General features: G+C 36.4%; 1 protein-coding gene and 1 long non-coding RNA gene across 4 annotated transcripts in view; both read left to right on the plus strand.

Moving 5' to 3' along the window:
- The window catches only part of LOC5566478 (equilibrative nucleoside transporter 1), a 96,583-nt gene that overhangs the window by 64,262 nt on the left and 13,939 nt on the right, over positions 1-18,382 (plus strand). For all 3 annotated transcript variants that reach the window (XM_021837404.1, XM_021837403.1, XM_001650815.2), the window contains exons 4-5: positions 16,538-16,668; positions 16,960-17,099. In XM_021837404.1, coding sequence (XP_021693096.1) covers positions 16,538-16,668; positions 16,960-17,099 — 271 coding nt within the window. The remainder of the gene's footprint in view (positions 1-16,537; positions 16,669-16,959; positions 17,100-18,382) is intronic.
- On the plus strand, positions 1,884-2,456 carry LOC110674059. Its single transcript, XR_002498605.1, has 2 exons — positions 1,884-2,052; positions 2,115-2,456. It is a non-coding gene; the product is annotated as an uncharacterized LOC110674059 (long non-coding RNA).

The following is an 18,382-nucleotide window of genomic DNA, read 5'->3' on the forward strand; positions in this document are numbered from 1 at the left end:
AATATAACGTATTGTAACAGTACCATTCAATATATTGGAAATACAATACAGTATATGTAAAATGACAATACAATTACAGTACAATATATTGTTTTGAACAGTTCACTGTATGGTATATGAGATTTTTGCAATATAATGTATGGGTGGTTAAGTATCGTAACAATACAAATATAGATATTTTCTCATACAAACATTTTGAAAATACAATACGATATAATGTTCATGTATTGTCTTGATTAGCAATTCGTGTATTGTTGTACAATACAAAAACAATTCAACGAACTGTACACTGATAAAAAAGGCATGGTAACGATGACTAAACCGAGGGTCAAATTGAAACTACTCTACTACTTGATTTTTGCAGAACATGCAACATTATTGGATCGACAAATCGGTGGTTATAATTACTATGTTTTGACAGCAAATGGGCATAGTAATACATACCATTATCATCGTTAATATGAGAACACGGGTAGTGCCGGTTGATTGGATTGTTGTGATGGGGATGAAAAGAAAAAAAAACTCATTCTCCTTACATGATTAAAGCTAGATATTTTTATTGATAGATAACAGCAAACATTTCAAAATATCGAAAGAATTATACAAAAAATATTAAATAATGAAGGACCTAGCCGTGTGGAGTGGCTCGAATTGTCTTCGGTCAGTTTCTGATTACCGGAACAAGTATATTCGGGATCGACTTGCCGTGACCGCAGTACTCATGTTTTCATCTTTAGAAAAACCTTCGTATTCACATGACCAGCTGCCGAAAAATTCCGCCAGAACTTGCTCGCACTTAGATGCCAAGTTTTTGTCTAAAATAAAGTAATTGCTTAGTTTGAGATTAGCCAAGGAACGAAGGTTTAGAACTTACCGCTGGGAGTGTGCAAAAAATGAATAACTACTGGAGCAGTTATAATTCGACATTATGGGAAACGCTAATACATAACTGTACGCGGGAAACTCTCTGCGGAATCTAAACAATTGTCTGAAAACTAGTTACTAATTAAATTATACAGCCAGATAAATTCACAATGGTGGAATTTGATCTGCTGACAAAAGGGAGAAAAACTCAAATGTACACAAGGTCGACTTAACTTGATGAATAGTTTCGGCTACCATCAAAATATGGTACCAATAATTGAAGCATGGTAATCATAACAAGGCATGTAGGTAGTTATACTATTTATCGACATAGTAGAATTGAACACGTTGCAGTTGTTTAATTTACCACAGCATTATTTTCAGTGTATCATGGTTGCATTCGTCGTTACAGCTAATGTCAAGTGACTTCTAAAAAATTACTTATTTTAACTTTTTGAATATTTTTCACCCAACATTTCTTGCTTTCTGAACTTGTTTTGTTTATTTCTTTCAGCAAAGCTACATAGAAAAAAGCAACAGCTGTTTTACGCGAAAATAGGAATTTGACCAAAATTGTAAGGTATAAAACCAATTAAAAACAATACAATGTTCTGTTACAATATATTATATTGTTTTTGAATTGTATATCCAAACAAGAATAATATTGCTTCGATATTCAATTACAATACGCTGTATTGTATCCAATACGTTATATTGTACATTAATGGTTTATTCCATTAACTGAATGATACGTTTTTATCCGGGCAGCTTTCCGCACATTATTACCTTGAAACGTTATGAACTGAACCGCAAAAACCGCTGTTTACCAAAAAGCGATGTTGGAGTAGATGTAAGTTAATACGCTCTCACTCTCAAGGTAGTGGTTTGAGTTCCTGCTCCCATTTTTATTTACATTTTGTCGCATTTTTACAATGTCGATAAAGAAGATTCATGCCGGGTTTGACAACACAACATCAACAATAATACCATTGTCATGATTGTATATTAATATTGAGTCAATTACAAGGGGTGGATCACTTCTGCAGTGTACATCTAATGTACATTTATTTGCATCAAATGCATTTTTATAACATTCCCATCAACTTAGCTTTGACTTTAACAACACCAACTTGTCAACGTATCCTTCTATAGCAACGCATGATTGTTTGTTGTGAATGTTTCAAAATGGTAGGTTCTTTCCTGAGACTTCTTTCTAATTGAAATTCATTGCTAATCGTCATTTATTTCAGATAATCAAGCAAGAGCCTATTGAACCAAAAAATACCATTTCAATTCGCATTTGATGCCTTATCATCACATAAAAATCTGATCGTTGAGGCATTGTGTTAAGGAATTCTGAAATCATGAGCTTTGTCTTGCTTCCATGCGCATAGAAAACTACATGCTTGCAAGCAGGAATAGTAAGAAACCCATTTGCGGGAAGACCACAGTCTGTTAGGCGACTTGCAGCGATAGAACCTGGGTCATCACCATTTGTACTTGATTGGGCGGACAAAATTTCTGTGGACTCAACACCCACCTGAATAAAAAAGAACAAGAAAAAATAGATCGAAAATAAATAATTGAAATGACTGTTTTTCTTTTCCTTTATTCAACAAGTTCTTGTGTTTATAAGGCGGACGGATTGAAAATATTAAGAACATTATTTAAAAGATACGGTATTCATCAAAATTTCAACTAAGTCAGAGATCCACAATCCCCCGGTTGGGAAACGTGCGCTGGCTTCTTTACGCTTGCTCCTGTGGGAAAAATATACCTTGCCTTGAATTATCGAAGATATTTTGTTCAAACCAGATTCAGAACTTTGTTTCACAAGTATTTGAATTCGATACCCAAACGTATATAATCTGGAAGTATTTCGAAACCTATTGTACATCAACTCTTGGAAAGAGATAGCTCTTCCCCATTCCAGGAATAACAAGTTTGACACTTTGACAAGGACAACACCAATACGTTTGAGCATGCCATGATTTGCGAATTTGCTGAAAATGTGCATTTAAATGCATTTGAATGCATCATATTTCTTCGATACATCAAGTGCATCAGAAGTGATCCACCCCTTGGTCAATTATATCTATGGTTGATGCAATTATTTTGTGTAGTTGAACCAATCATACCAAATAGTTAAACCAACCATAGATATTGTTGAATCAATTTTAATGTATGGTTGACTGAAATTCAATGTAAAATATGATTGATCTACCAGCAAATATGATTGACTGGACAATTCTTTTTTCTCCGTGAGTACGACGGATTGAACTTTGTTTACATTCTCAATTATGCGCGGCGGTTGAGGAAATTTCGTAAAATTTGATGATTTATTGAAGTTTTACGGCGTGTGATTAGAATGAAATCCTTTTGTGAAGAAGTACGAAGGTTTTCTATAGTGAAAATAAGTGCCCGGCGAAGTAAGTCACCCACGGGGGCGGGAAGAAACTTGTGTTGGAAAGTGGTGTGGCTCAGTCGATCGCTAAGCATTTCTCTCAAATCGTGTTCATCCATGCGATTTCGGTGAAAAAGTGCAAAGTGGATCATTGAACTGAAGTTATTTACCGAAATACAGTAGTTTTATTGCATTTTTGGTGTACAAGTGTACAAACCATAACAGCTTTCACAAAATTACACCTAGATAATGAATCTATGTTGCAGGTAAGTTTGAATATCCACCGTAGTGGAAAATTTAAAGTTTGATACGACGAATAGTAGCGCTTACGACGAAGTAGAACAAAACCCTAGTGCTGAAAATTAAGTTTAAAATGAAAAATTGAGTAATTTTTTTGATCACTGGTCAATGCGATTTATGTTCGGTTTTGAATCAACTTGATATAAGTATCCGATTATGCTTTCCAAATTCTTAAGAATACAATATTCATGGAAATAATCAATAATCACATATAAGGAATACCGCGGAAAATGCCTTAATGTAGGCAATTTCCAAAGAAATTTCCTAATATCTAACAAAATTTAATTACTTGTACGAAATGAGTAGCTGGTACGATTTTGATGCTACAGTCTGTTCTTAGAAGATATCATAAGCATCCTCACAAACTTTCAGGCTGACACCATGTCCAAATACTTGTTTAGAACTAAAAGTTTACCAATACAATACCGAACATGATTCTGGATTATTTAAGGCAATCAACGGTCATTTAAAACCAATAACAATGATATTTGTGCTCTTCTTCTATTACGAAAAATGCTGTTCTTCCATTACGAAAAAATCCTGGACTGACCGGCAATCGAACTCTGACACCTTCAATATGGTATTGCTTTGTAGCCGCGGACTCTATCCACTCGGCTAAGGAAGGTCCCAGGATATTTGTGCTCTATTAGTAAGAAATAAAATCGTGTGACACTGTGATCAATTTTACCCGAATTTACGGTACTAGAAGTGGTACCAATTCTGAGCCCGACTACTATGTCTTTATTTCGTTATTTTTTGTTTTACACACGGTGTCAAAAATCTCGATCATTATTGAACTTTCGGACATTTTCACGAAAACGTCCAACATTTTGGTTAACAATTGGATGATTGAAAATATTCTGTCCGGGAAAATCTTCCCATACACATTTTTAAGAAATCTTATTTTCTCCGATAGAATATATTGAAACTTTGTGGGTGTGAAAGTTTAGTCGGGATACTTATCCTCCTAGAACAAATATCTGAATAACATGCAACTTCGATAATAATAAAAATTTGGTACCGTGATACAAAATTATGAATATTTCAAGAATTTTATCAAATTAATAGATGTCTCCGTGAGTGATGAACTTATGGTTTATCCATTCAAACACAATATTTTGCTACAGAAACTCGCTCAGTAATTCAAACCTAAAACAAAAGTTCAAAAAAATCCTAACCAAAGCAATTTTGTCGTTTTCAAACAACGAATTTTGAAATATTTGTTGGAAACCCAAATAAAATTTCATTTCCATGCCTAATTATCACACTTTAAGCTTGAAGTAAAAACGCTTTCTAATTCAAAAAAAAAACATTTCTTTTAGATTACAATTAAAGGTTAAAAAAAATAAGGCGGTGATGCATCCAAGTAAAATTTTGAATTTCCTCGAGCACTAATCTGGAGAACCAAAACAAAATGCATCACGAGCCAACAAGTCTGAAAACCCTTGGTTTAGAGTAGTCTGTGCATACAAGATGTACTGACAATTCTAAGATAAATAAATCATTGTCCACACGACGCACTTTAGATACTACAAATCTGTTATGGGATCATAATCTAACACTCAGGTGTGGCTAGGGCAAATCAATCATGGCTTATCATAGATCTATGATCTATGATCTACTATGATCTAATCATCACTTAGTTTCTCACAAGTATTGATGAACAAAAATTAGTTTGTCAGCTTTCAAAATTGTTATATTGAAATAATAAAGTGTGGATTAAGTTGAAAATGATCAATTCACGCTCGGTTTTTAGATCCGTAGTATATTAGAAATCCTTCAAATTATTATTTTTTTATGAATGCATATCTTGATTCTCATAAAGTTCTATCTGCATAACCTGCTAAAACAAATTCGTACAAATGGCAGTACATGTACAAATAGTACGCTCTACCCTACGACAAAAAATTGTGAAAACATTTCGCACAAATATTTATACTGCTTACAAGTCTGAAAACGTTCCTCAACCCCAAACTGTACTTGGGACCTTGAAAGCCCACCGGGTACCCGCACTTTTTTTTCGCAACGGTCACCGTAGTAACACGAATCAGTTTGGAAACGGGTTCCACCGTATAAGTCGCGTCCATAACTCATCGCGAATTCCGAGGCACGCAGCAGGAACTCGGAATTTGGCTAAATTTATTTTCGATTTCGTTGTCGTCCCCGTCGGTGCATTTCCAGGAATCCATCTCGAAAGGAACAAGGAACCTGAGAACACGGTGAAGTGAAGAGGCATCACAGCGTCTGAGGCTGATCGAAAGGTGCGGAGAGGGTGGATGCGCGAATCAAAAACGAATTATTAACGGCGAAGCAAGAAGAACGAAACGGATCTCCGTACATATGAAATCGAAGTTACCATGCTGGATCGAGCTGCGTACGGAGAAAATAAGTTTTTGTATAAAGCATCAAAATATCGCTATTTATGTGATTTTTGAGATATTGACTATTTGAGGTGAAACAGTTTTGGCTCAACTTCTGGGATTGCATTCGAACTTCAAAGGTAAAAATCTCTCGAAGAAAGCATCCAACAACAGTGCACTTTTTATTTTGGCTTTGTGCACTAGCAGAAAGTTTTAAACCTTCTGAAAAAGATCAGAAACATTTGCCTACTATATCTTCAGTTTAGTGCCTTTGAAAACGTGATTGGGGGCACAAGTCGGCCATTGTGACGGCCATCTTTGAATTCCGAGATGTTTCACGTTAAAATACATTTTTTATCGATTTAAGGTAACTTGCATGCAAGTTTATCAGCGTGTATGCTTATTTATATGCCTACACTGAAACAAGCTTTGTGGTAAAAAATATCATTTTAGGGATTACTATCAACAGAACAGCACCAACGATTTTCAACTGAAGTTATTTTAACTTTAAAACAACAAGATTTATTATATATTTTACTACCATTGCAGTTTGTGGTGAAGATAGTAATTTTGATCACATTGTAGTAAAATTAACTGTTAGTTGTATTATTAGCTAGTTCATTTAACCATAGTAAATTGTGAACATGACTAGCCAGAAATTGTAATATTCAAGTAATTATATACAATTTATACCATGTTGTAGTAAATTTGAGAATGGATATTTCTATAGAAATACTACAACATAGTAAATTTCTTGATAGTATTTTCATGGTAAAATAAAAAAAAACCGGGATGATTCTTTTTTTTTCTCTATTTTTTTACAAACATCATGCTCTCGAAACACTTGTCTGAATTAGCTTACGTTTCAGTGATACGACTGTCGATGAAGTTGCCACGTTATTAACTGAAACTTGGTAACTACAGCTTGCTGCAGCTTCTGCGTCGCCTTCACGAAAAAGTACACTTTCCTTCCATAGCGTTAGTTTTTGGCGGAGTGCATATTTATGAACTAACAACATCGGTTATCAACTGTAAAAGCTCGTAGTTATCCTCAGAGTCCGAACCGGCATCTAAAATAAACAACAAAAGAAAAGTTATCTTAAAATGTAATAATGATAATTTTTAGCCTTACCTTCGGTTAATTCGATATCCTCCTGATTAGTGATAATCAGCTCCACCAACTTCACCTCACAATCGTCTTTTTTATCCATTTTCGCATGAATTTCCACAACTTTCAAAGGTGTTGAAAATTGTCCGCACGGTTTTACTCGCAAATGGCAATGAATGATAAAATGGTGGCTCGTGCGTAACAAAACACTCAGACAAATTACTATCTTGCTACAGTTGATTTGACTGTCAAGCCACTTCGGTTGATTTTTGTTGGTCACATATTCTTGATTGTACTATGAATATGGTAAAATTTACAACAACGAACATTCAAACAATGATGCATGCTCAAATTTAAAACCAATGTAGTTGTTTATACTATAAAATGTTGTTAAATTGTATGTTTGTTTTGACTGCAGTTTTCGTTAGTTTTAACATATTTAGATGACCATAAACATTCTCAAAACAATGAAATTGCAGTTACTTTTACTGATTTTATGGTATTTTTAATGACAACCATGCAATGTAAATTTAACTACTTAAACAACGTTCGGCTTACAATGCAATTCATTTCAGTGTAATTTACTGCAGAAAACAGTTTTTGGATGGTTAAGAACACAAAACTACGAATTTCGTTACTTAAAAGTTATTTTGATGATTTAGAAACATATTGTATCTGGTCATACAAAATCAGACAAATAAATTTTGTATGGAGGCTGCAAGTGACGTATGTTATGGAAAATTGGAATAAAGCCCAGTTCGTTTTATCCAATACTGAGACAAACGCAGAGAATGATGTTGCCTCTTGAAATCAGAAATGTCAGTTTTGCAACCGTACTGTCGAGATAACAAAACAACAGTATCAATTTAAGCGCAGCAGGCATATTTGTGCATCCAGAGTAATGTTTTGGTTAGCATGACTGCACGGTATCACCGCATGTGCGCATGAAATTCCAAGGAAACTCGACCGTTGCTGCGTTAGTTTCTGGGTCGCATATTATGCACATGAGAGATGATAAATAATTTTGCTATCGTTTGACGTTGAGCAGGAAATTCCTACACCACAGGCAAACAGACGTAATAGCTAGATATAGTATCAATTTAAAACTGAATATTAACGCCTAATTCTAACGGTAACGCCACAAAATACTGTGTTTGGCCAACTAAGAACTAGGTGGTGGTAGGGCATCGAACTCGAACGCCACGAGTGAACATATGGCCAACTACCAAATATTATAGAATAGAATGTTTTTTACAATACGATAAAAAGAGTTCGAGTATCATGTCTGTTTGTCTGTGCCCACACTATTGCGTGCTCTAGCGAACAAAAAAAAACCCTCGATAGAGCAGTAAAAGGGTAAATATTTGTTTGGATTGGTATCAATCGATGAATGGGAGTTACTATCCATAAAAACGTCTATGAAAACCGCCTATTGGCGACAGTCTCGCAATAGCTAGTGCACGATAAGAGGCTCATAAATCGAAATTCTACCTCGTTTTTGGAGTCAGTTTCATCGGGAAAGCGTTGTGATGAAAACATGATCAGGTTCACGTTTAGGCTGACTCGAACAAGTGCACACTAAATAAAAAGTAATGAAAACCTAAGAATCTTTTGACTACCGCATTGTAGAACTTTGAATGGAATGAAGGAACCACAAAATTTAGGATGAAACAGCTTTTTTTCCCCAGGGCTTCAAGGGAATTTTGAGTGTAGCCCCATTTTTATCTCCTGCCGAGAAAACATGCCATCGTACATATAATTGGAGGTCTGCTTTCGTGCCACAATAATGGTCAACGAAGCAAGTAGCCCCAAGACGATGAAGTTGATAATGGCGGTGCAGGCTGCACACACTAGAGACCAGTGCTTCCCAATGTGGCCCAGGTCGTAAAATTCCCAAATATCTCATACATTACGAAACGTTATAAAGCTACCACATTTCCAAAACATTTGTACAGGTTTCAGCAGTTTGATAGCGTGAGTTGTAAAATACTTCTTAGAATCCTTATAAGGTAAAGAACTATACTTAGGCACTTTCATAATTCACTTTGACATGGGATTTTTTCTCTGTCGAATCATCTTACAGTTTTCAATGAAGACCACTTTTATACGACGCATAAATGGGCTAAATATGGGCCCAGTAGCTGTAAACTACTTTGGCTGATATAAAAATATGAAAAGATTTATTAGAAATTCCTCAGCATTAAGCTACTTTTCGTTTTTTAAACGGTTTATTGGTTACCTGAGTAAAAATACGTTTGTATCACTAGCGTCAATCAGTGGTGAACAAGGATTCAATTAGGAAACAATTGAGAGTATCTCTCACTTACCGCTCTCTGTAACAATCATGATCCGCAGCATGAGAACCTGTTTAACATCTACTGCTACAGCTATGGTTGAGTTGGGAGGACACTATTATATCAGATGTTCGGTGTTTATTTATCATGTCAGGGAAATAAAACACCTACTTCAACGGCAAATGAACGAGAAAAATGGGTTTTATCATCGCTCTGTCTTGGGGGATCTCCTTCGCTGCTGCTATTTATCAAGCTTGTAACAACTTGCGAAACATCGGCGATCATGGACCGAAACAGATTTTCGCTTGCTTTGATCGTGTTCCGAAATCAAATGAAAGCGAATTCTGCAATGCCTGGGGGTGAATTTGAATATATGGAAAAGTTTCACATTTACCACTGACTTCGAACTGGTGGCGATGTCAGCGCCATCATCTTTACACAGGTTTGAAATTAGACGTGGACGTCTGTTCTCTGTGATAGAAGGTAGTTAAAACCGGAATACAAGATAGTTTTGATTGTCACTTTCATCTCTTGACCAACGGTTTCAAAAAACCAGTCAAAATTTGGGAAATGATGCTACTCGAATTAAGTAAATTAAATTTCCATTAACAATTTTTCTAACGCGTTTTCAACGAAATCGTTAACGCCCAAGGTATACCACAGTTGTATTCATCACCCAACACGGATTCAGTGCGGCTAACTCTTGTGTCATGATCATCATATTCAAGTTGGTCGATTTGAAATCAATGAGCTTGCTGTCGAGATCCGTGTTCCAAATTTTAAATTGTTAGTGATCAACCCATAGTAAACTAAATTGCGGTCAGACCTCGTGTCGAACGACAGTCATGATCATGTTCCTAAAAGAAGAAGCAAATTCTGAAGCTGAAAGTGTTAGAGGAAAATTTGCGGATTCGTTTTTCTTTTTATTAGTGAAGATTTCCGAGTGAAGACGGGGTTGGTGGTCTAATGGCTACCGCTTCTGCTTCATATGCAGAAGGTCATGGGTTCAATCCCAGGTCCGTCCCTTTCCTCGTACTTTGAAGTTGTATATTTCACTTGCCTCTATCTTCCACTCTCAATCTATCACACTCACACTCTACTCGTTCATAGCAATCGCTAGAACCAGAAACGGGCAAGAAACCGTTTCCCTACGCTTCACTCTAACATCATTATGCCTTTCCTTACGCCTGATACATAGGCAGTCTGCTAACCAAATAGCAAACCTCTCTGCCATGCCTTTCCCCCAACCCCTCCCGCATGAACTGGCGTAGATGCAGTGGAATATACGGTCTACGTGGGAGCCAGTTCAATGCATCATCAATTCCTCCCCCTTCCTCATTGGTCTGCATTCTGACGTGGCAGGCACTATTGTTGCCTAAAATAGAAGATCACCAGCACTTATACACTGAGGGTGTCTGTTAGTCCCAAACAGTCATTCGGTTGGTTCCTTGTGTAACTGCAGCTGATCTGGCGATACTGGAGTAGCAACCACGGGCGGCCAATCAAGCTCAAGCTCAAGCTTAGTGAAGATTTCCGAGTGAAAATGAGGAGTTTATTCTAATTTTCTATAACTAATAGTCTACTAATAATAACTATAGTCTTCTTTAACTAATATTTGATGTAAGCATTTGTGTTATTAGAGATAAAAACCTCATTTTTGATCTTGACATCTAAAATTCAAGAAAGGGTGAGATTTCTAATGATGTTTCTCCAAAACACCAGGCAAACATTTTTGGCAGAATGTCTGAAATTTGTGGTGGAAAACTCAGGTAAAATTTCAAGAAAACAATTCTGGACAGAGTTCTACGAGTGAGGTATACGGATCGTTTAGTTGAAACCCATGACGATAACCGGGACTCTGGCCTACCTTCTAAAAAAGTATGAAAAGTCACTTTTTATTCACTATTCTGTTACCTTTTTTATAATTTTTTTCACTAAAATAACTATGTTTTTGTTTAGCCGCTACCAGCCCTGCTTTTTATGATGAGATATTTTGATATTACCTCATTTTTTATCAAAAACACAAATGGGACAAATTTGTGATTCATAGTACTTCTCTTCATAGTTATGCAATGGTTTTAAATTAATTTTCTTCTCCTCGGAAACATAAAATGTATTTAAAATACCAAATCAGTGTAAAATATTTCAGTTTGCGTATACCATACCTTTTGGGTTTAATTTACTGATTTCCCAAACCATATCGAATTCTAAATAAGTTCATCAAAATAAGTATTTTGATCAAAAACCATAACAAAATCGAGGTTAAAGTCATGAAATTAGCTCATTTTGAAACAAAATATTTGCTGACCGATAAGTTGAGAACTTGACGAGATTCACTGAAAGTAAAATCCATTTAAATTTTAGCATAAAATGATGGGAATGGGAGGAATACCATATTTGTCGTAAATTTACATTACATATGGTGTAAAACTACATCAACATTTTGTAAATTTCCACCACACTTCACGTATTCCAACATGGACTATAACCGATGACACAATTCGCATACATTTACATGATATTGATGTAATTTTACACGATGTGTATTGTAAATTTACGACAAATTTGGCATTCCTTTTATGTGCATCCCTTGTGTGTATTTTACGCGAGAGAAACTTAAAGTGAAGTACGGACTTGAAAAGTAAAGTATTCAAGTAAAATTTCTCTTTTTTACCAAAGTGATTTTGACTGCTGATCTAGTATGAGCGAAATGCGGAATAATTGAGCGATACATTTTTCCGTACGGACAGCTCCATTTGATTTGTACGGCAGGCGTTACCGACGTTATGAAATCAGCTCTAATTCTCAGCAGCGTACAGCTCAAGAAATTTTGGTAGCGGAATTACTCCTTGACCGTTTCTTGTCCTATCCTTTTGCACAGTACTTATGAACACCGTACTAGCCATTAAAAGTGAACATTTCTTTTGGACACTCCCAGAAAATCACGTGGTTTACATCTTTTGGGATGCACACAAAAAAAGCGAACCGAATGACATGCATTTGTGTCAAATTTTAAATACGTTGGGTTAGTGATCCATTAGTTGTGGGTGTTCCTATGGTTGCGGTAGTGCCTAAATGACAGTATTTGGCACTGTTTTCATTGAATTAGCTGCAGATCTGACACCGCCAATGTACGTATTGGCTTATAGATGCACGAACATTTTTCAAATTGCTTAAAAATCGATGAAATAGCACCAAAACTGCTTTTTTTTTCGTTGTACCAATGATTCTATACCATTACCCGGAATACCATTACCCGGAATACCATTACCCGGAATACCATTACCCGGAATGCAAATTACCGGAATACCACTTACCGGAATGTACCATTACCCGGAAAAACCATTTTCCGGAATGTACCATTTATTGGAATGCACCATTACCCGGAAAGCCAAATCTTCCATTTTCGACGACCTTCTTCAGTACATTTGTGTAAAATTTTTATTCTCTTTCAATGATGCTCAGCACAAATTATGTAACGCTAACCATGGACATTCTTGACTCTCTCGGTTTCTATAAACACTTCTTCAAAAGACATCTTCAAACAGCTATGGACCAAATGTTTTTTCTTCTTGCCGGCGTTACGAGTCAACTAGGACAAAGCTATTCTAGTAGCATTTCTACAGTGAATAGCTGAGAGCCTATGTCAATCGTCCACTTTTGCATTTGTACATAGTTTGACAAGTATGTAAGTACTGCCGCAACGAATATTACGATACCAAAATTTAATTACACAAGTCATTTATTTGTGATTTTGTTTCTAACAAAATTGCCTGATAGGGTGCAGAACTGTTTGGGCACTTCCACAGGTTTTCCTCGGCCGAATTATCTGAAATTTTGCAGAAAGAGGCACTACAGTACGACGCACATTGTGGCCAAACATGAACTAAGTAGCTTTAAAAAACCACCGCCGAAGTGAATCAAAAATGTCAAGAATAGGATCCGGCTCCCTATAGATCGAAATCTCGACTATAAGACTTAACATAACAGGCAAAGATAAATTAGGATGAAAAGAATTATTTTTGTTATGTATATTTGATGTCAAATATTACAAGGTCAATATAAATCGAAAAAATCGCCTAACGATTAAGGTTCGATGCGTTGTAGTAAAAGGAACATCTCAGCATTTTAAAATGTTTGGATTTATGTGTTTTCTTATTCCCTTCAAATAACAGTTTAGAATCCAATTTAAATAAAGTATCAAAAAAAAAAACACATATCTTGCGAGGGAAGTGACATACAACAAATCAACACGATTTTTTAAGCGATATCGACAAAAAATCGACGCGATTTCGTTGTTGAGTCGCTGCAAGCACTCTTATTTGGAACCATCTAGATCGACACGACGAAAATCGCTGCGAAATTGCGTCGCTGTGGCTTAGACACGCTCATCAAACTGTGCATGCAGCGCATGTACATGTCGCTGTCAACGTAAAAAAATCGCCTTGGTTTAGGGGAACCTTTATGGTTTGAGGAAATCTAAAAAATCAAGACGAAACTAAGAGTGCCTTGGTGATCGAGAGTAGGGACACTATACGCCATTGTGACGTCCATCTCTGGATTTCGAAATATTTGACTTCAATAGATCTACTTTTCCTTTGAATTTGCTTGATTGTGCTATTCTTCTACGATTGTCATAACTCTGAATGTCTGTACCTCGAATCCAATGCCAGGATAATATACTAGAAAGAACAGTAAGCAATTATAAGAAGAAGATATTTGATCATTTTCGACTAAACACATTTTGCCAAAAATGCCGAGATCGGTGGAACTCGAAAGAACCGCCAACCAAATAAAGAAGGGTGAATATCAGATGACCCGGAATGGGTCATTCTAGAAAAAGGGATATACAGAGGATTTGCATTCGGTTGATTGACGTTTACAGAAACAGCATTCGGTGAATTGACACTCGGCGAAAAGTAGCTCAACCAATCGTGTTAAAAATTCTAATCATTGCTTATTAATTAACATTTGGACACCGACTATCGAATGTCAAAAGTAAAGTTATATAATAGGGTCCTAAAGCCCTGTCCCAATTTTAGTGCCAAACGCTTACGTTCAGGCCAAAAACACATGTTTACTCAATTTTTTAATGTTTTTCATTTGTTTAAGTACAAAAAACATTTTTTTCATGTTTTTATAGATTTTGTCACACTCCTTGATTTGAACTCAAATTTCGGGTGTATTTTGTTTTCCGTGTCCCTTCCGAAATGTCAGATAGCAACAACCCCAGTGTTAAAACTAAAACCCCTGTGATATTTTTGTCGACTAAGCGAACGTCAAACATGATCTCAAGTGTCAAGGTTCATTTATGGATCCAATTTTGAAATTAAAGTTTAAATATGATATATCCGTTATTTGAGCGAGAAAAATTGCTAAAGTAGTTGCAGTAATATGATCTTTCGTGTTATTAAATGAAAACAAGATTTAATTAACCATTTTAGGACCCTATTGTAACCAAATTTATCCAGTTCAGACAAGACAAGCTGTAAAGATAAGTTGAAAGAACAGCTTATTTTTAAAAGAAGGGTGAATCATCTAAGAAATGCAAATATATGAAGATGGTGCATATTAACATGATCAAGTATGAAGATATCTTGAACTCCTCTTCGGTGCTTATGTTTTTTGAAGGAAGAATATCCCTCTTCCATTATCGTTGGTGATCATTTAAATAAATATTTCAAGTCAAAATACTGACCTGAATGACCGCAGAACGGTTAAAAAGACGTTAATAAACAAGGCGAGAAATAGAGAAATAATTTTCCGGTAAATGGTCCTTCCGGGTAATGGTCTTCCGGTAAATGGTTCATTCCGGTAAATGGTTTTCCGGTTAATGGTCTTCCGGTAAATTGCATTCCGGGTAATGGTTTTCCGGGTAATGTCGGAGAACCGTACCAATAGTTGCGGTAAAGTGTTCCTATAATGGAGGATCCCATAAGAAAACGACGGATACCGCTACTATAGGAACACAAATTGAAAATTTACCTCAACTAAAGGAACAGTGTAACAATGGACCGATGCACGAGTTCACTATTTGACGTTTTAGCGGTGCCGTGTTATTTATGTCACCATGGAAACTAATGAATTTGGCACCGCTCAAACGTCAGATAGTGAACTCGTGCATCGGTCCATAATGGACCGATGCACGAGTTCACTAATTTGACGTTTGAGCGGTGCCGAGTTCACTAGTTTCCATGGTCACATAAATAACACGGCACCGCTCAAACGTCAAATAATGAACTCGTGCATCGGTCCATGGAGGTATTATTTTTCACTGAAATGCCGATGGCTACTGCGATGAAATCAATTTTCTCATTAAGTGAATGGTCGTTACTTCGCGTTACAACATTTATATGTACATTCATTGTGCTACTTAAATTTTTAGAGGTTAAATGAAGTTGAACTGTGCTTAGAACCTACCTCCACTATTGGAACATTGCAATAGATTTCCAAATTCACGAGAAAACACCATAGAAAAATCTTCCAAGAATTTCTTAAAATAAAAATTTGAATAACTCTTTGGAAAAACTCCAGAAAAGGTACTTGGAAAAGTATACCAGTGTTCCATTGGTTTGAGGCACTCCGTTAAAGTTTCTTCAACACCCTAATAAAGATAACTAACTAACCAACTAATGGGAAAAAAAACATAAATTTTTATTTGTTTGAATTCAAAAATATTTGTCAAAATGCGCTGAGTTAGGTTATGTGCTTAATATAAGCACTTTACGTTAGTAAAATTCTTAAATGAAAGTATGATTTATGTAAATCTTATACATTTTGAAAGCTTGAAAGAAGAATTAGTCTTCACGAAAGATTCAATATTCCGTTCTCTGGTAAAATTTTCACTATAATTCAATCGATCATCGCGCCTCTGTACCAAATCCATAGAATTCCACAATGGCCCGCAAACAGAGAACCACTGTCCATGGGGTCCCTTCAGCGCGGGGCACGGACAGCGTGCTGCAGCGCGCATCTTTCGTTCTTCTTCCCGTTCGATCAGACCGGACGGATGCCTTTTTCCTTGCGTGTGATGTTGGGTTCTTCATTCCGAAAGGTGCACTCCTCGTGGCAGGATCGCCATATTAGAAATATTTTCTTCCCGTATATAAGTTGAATTTGAATCTCCCATACGAAGTCGCGGAACCACAGAGCTGCAGAATGTTCTTCACCCTGTACTATCTGCTAATCCGGCTCGGTTTCCTTCCAGGGATGACCATGGAGCGGGCCAAGATGGAACTGAACCCACCCCGGGACAAGATGCTGCTCGTTTTCCTCACGCTTATGATCCATGGCGTGGGTACGCTGATGCCGTGGAACATGTTCATCACTGCCAAATCGGTGAGTTTTATCTTGAGGTGAAGATAAATCGAAGCCACACTACATATTTGCAAGGGCACCATTCTGTAGAACTAGATATCTGTTTGAGTTGAAAACTTGATCGATTGGTCATACACTGGTGGTGATCAATCGATCGAATTTTCAGCGTGATCGGCTTTATGGTTCATCAGATTTGCGCTCTTGAAAATTTGAAGTTTGGCTTCGATTAATTTCCACCTTAAAATCAGTTGAAATTCTAAACATTGATACTAACGATGCATTTGCTTTGTGAATTCCTTTTTCTCGTTGCAGTACTTTGTAGATTACAAACTTAGTCAAAACTATACCGGAGTGGAATCTGAGTATGGGACCTACTTTCTTTCCTACGTTGGATTTGCGTCGCAGATTCCGAACCTTCTGTTCAACTGGTTGAACATCTTCATGAATCTTGGGTAAGTAGATTTTTATTACCAGAATTAAATGGTGGTGGACCTGGGAGTTGTGAAAACCGTTCTTCATAGTGTTTTTGTAAGTATAATGTGAATCCGTTAATAGAATTGAGTAGAATTTTTTACAACAGTTGGAAATCTAGTCATTACCTACATATTTTTTATTATTGGATCAAATGGATAATTCGAAGATGAATTTTGCGAATACGCAATTATTCTCAGTGAAAAATGTTAAGAAAGTCAAAAGATGGATGAAGGTGGTCATTTTCAAGATTCCCGAAAAAAGTATTCAATTCAAGCCTGTTATGCAGAGTTTTATTGAACAAATTTGCATTATATCTTTGGAAGTATCTATCAGTTTGAACATTGATCTAAGAAAGTAACTTAGGGTAGAAGCACCGGTTTTGGCCATATTCCAGTTGTGGTCACAGTGAATTATACATCATTTTACATAGCCAATCAGCATATAACCTTTTGTGTTCAGTAGATCACATTTATATGATCAGGCTTTGCAGAATTCGCTCTCATTTGAGTATGAAGCACGATCAAAGCAAGCAAAGAAAAACATCCCATCTGTTGCGGTCCACGATCGTCATTGTATCGCAAGGTGCAACAAGTCTGATAAATGGAAGCAGTGAGCGAGAGCCCCAAAGAGAGAGCGATGATAAAACCCATTTTACTCGCTTGTTTACCCTTGGGGATAGGTGTTTTTCTTTACTGGCACGATAAACAATCCACGAACTTCCAATAGCAATAGTGTCCCCCAGGTTTGGAGCATGTTTAGAGGGGTTTTATCATACACTACTATCCCCCCAATCTGATCAAAGTTGTAGCAGTATACGATAAACAGTCTCTCATAATGTGCAGCATGTTATGATAGTTACAGAGAGCGATACGTGAGCGATTCTCTCAATTTTCTCAGGATTCAATCCCTGTATATGATAGAGCCACATTCATTTACCCGTCCGAATGTATTTAAAAATTAGAAAAACAATTCATTTTCCTTATAATTTTAACTCCCATACACCTAATTTGGGTTCTCCAAATTTGGCCACTCTAATAAGAAAACAATGTGATTGGCTAATTTAGGAACCGAAGTGAAGTATCTGGCCGAAACTGGTTCTGGTGGCCTATATTGACCAAAGATATTTTCAAAGCAAATTAATGGTTTTAGCTCAGTTTCGATATTTTACACACATAATATAGATTGAAAGCATGCATTTGACATATTTGCAGGGTTCTGAATTTTCGTATCAATGATGCGAAATCTGCGATTTTTCGCACGT

This window comes from Aedes aegypti, chromosome 1, assembly GCF_002204515.2.
Source record: "Aedes aegypti strain LVP_AGWG chromosome 1, AaegL5.0 Primary Assembly, whole genome shotgun sequence".
NCBI classification, from domain to species: domain Eukaryota; kingdom Metazoa; phylum Arthropoda; class Insecta; order Diptera; family Culicidae; genus Aedes; species Aedes aegypti.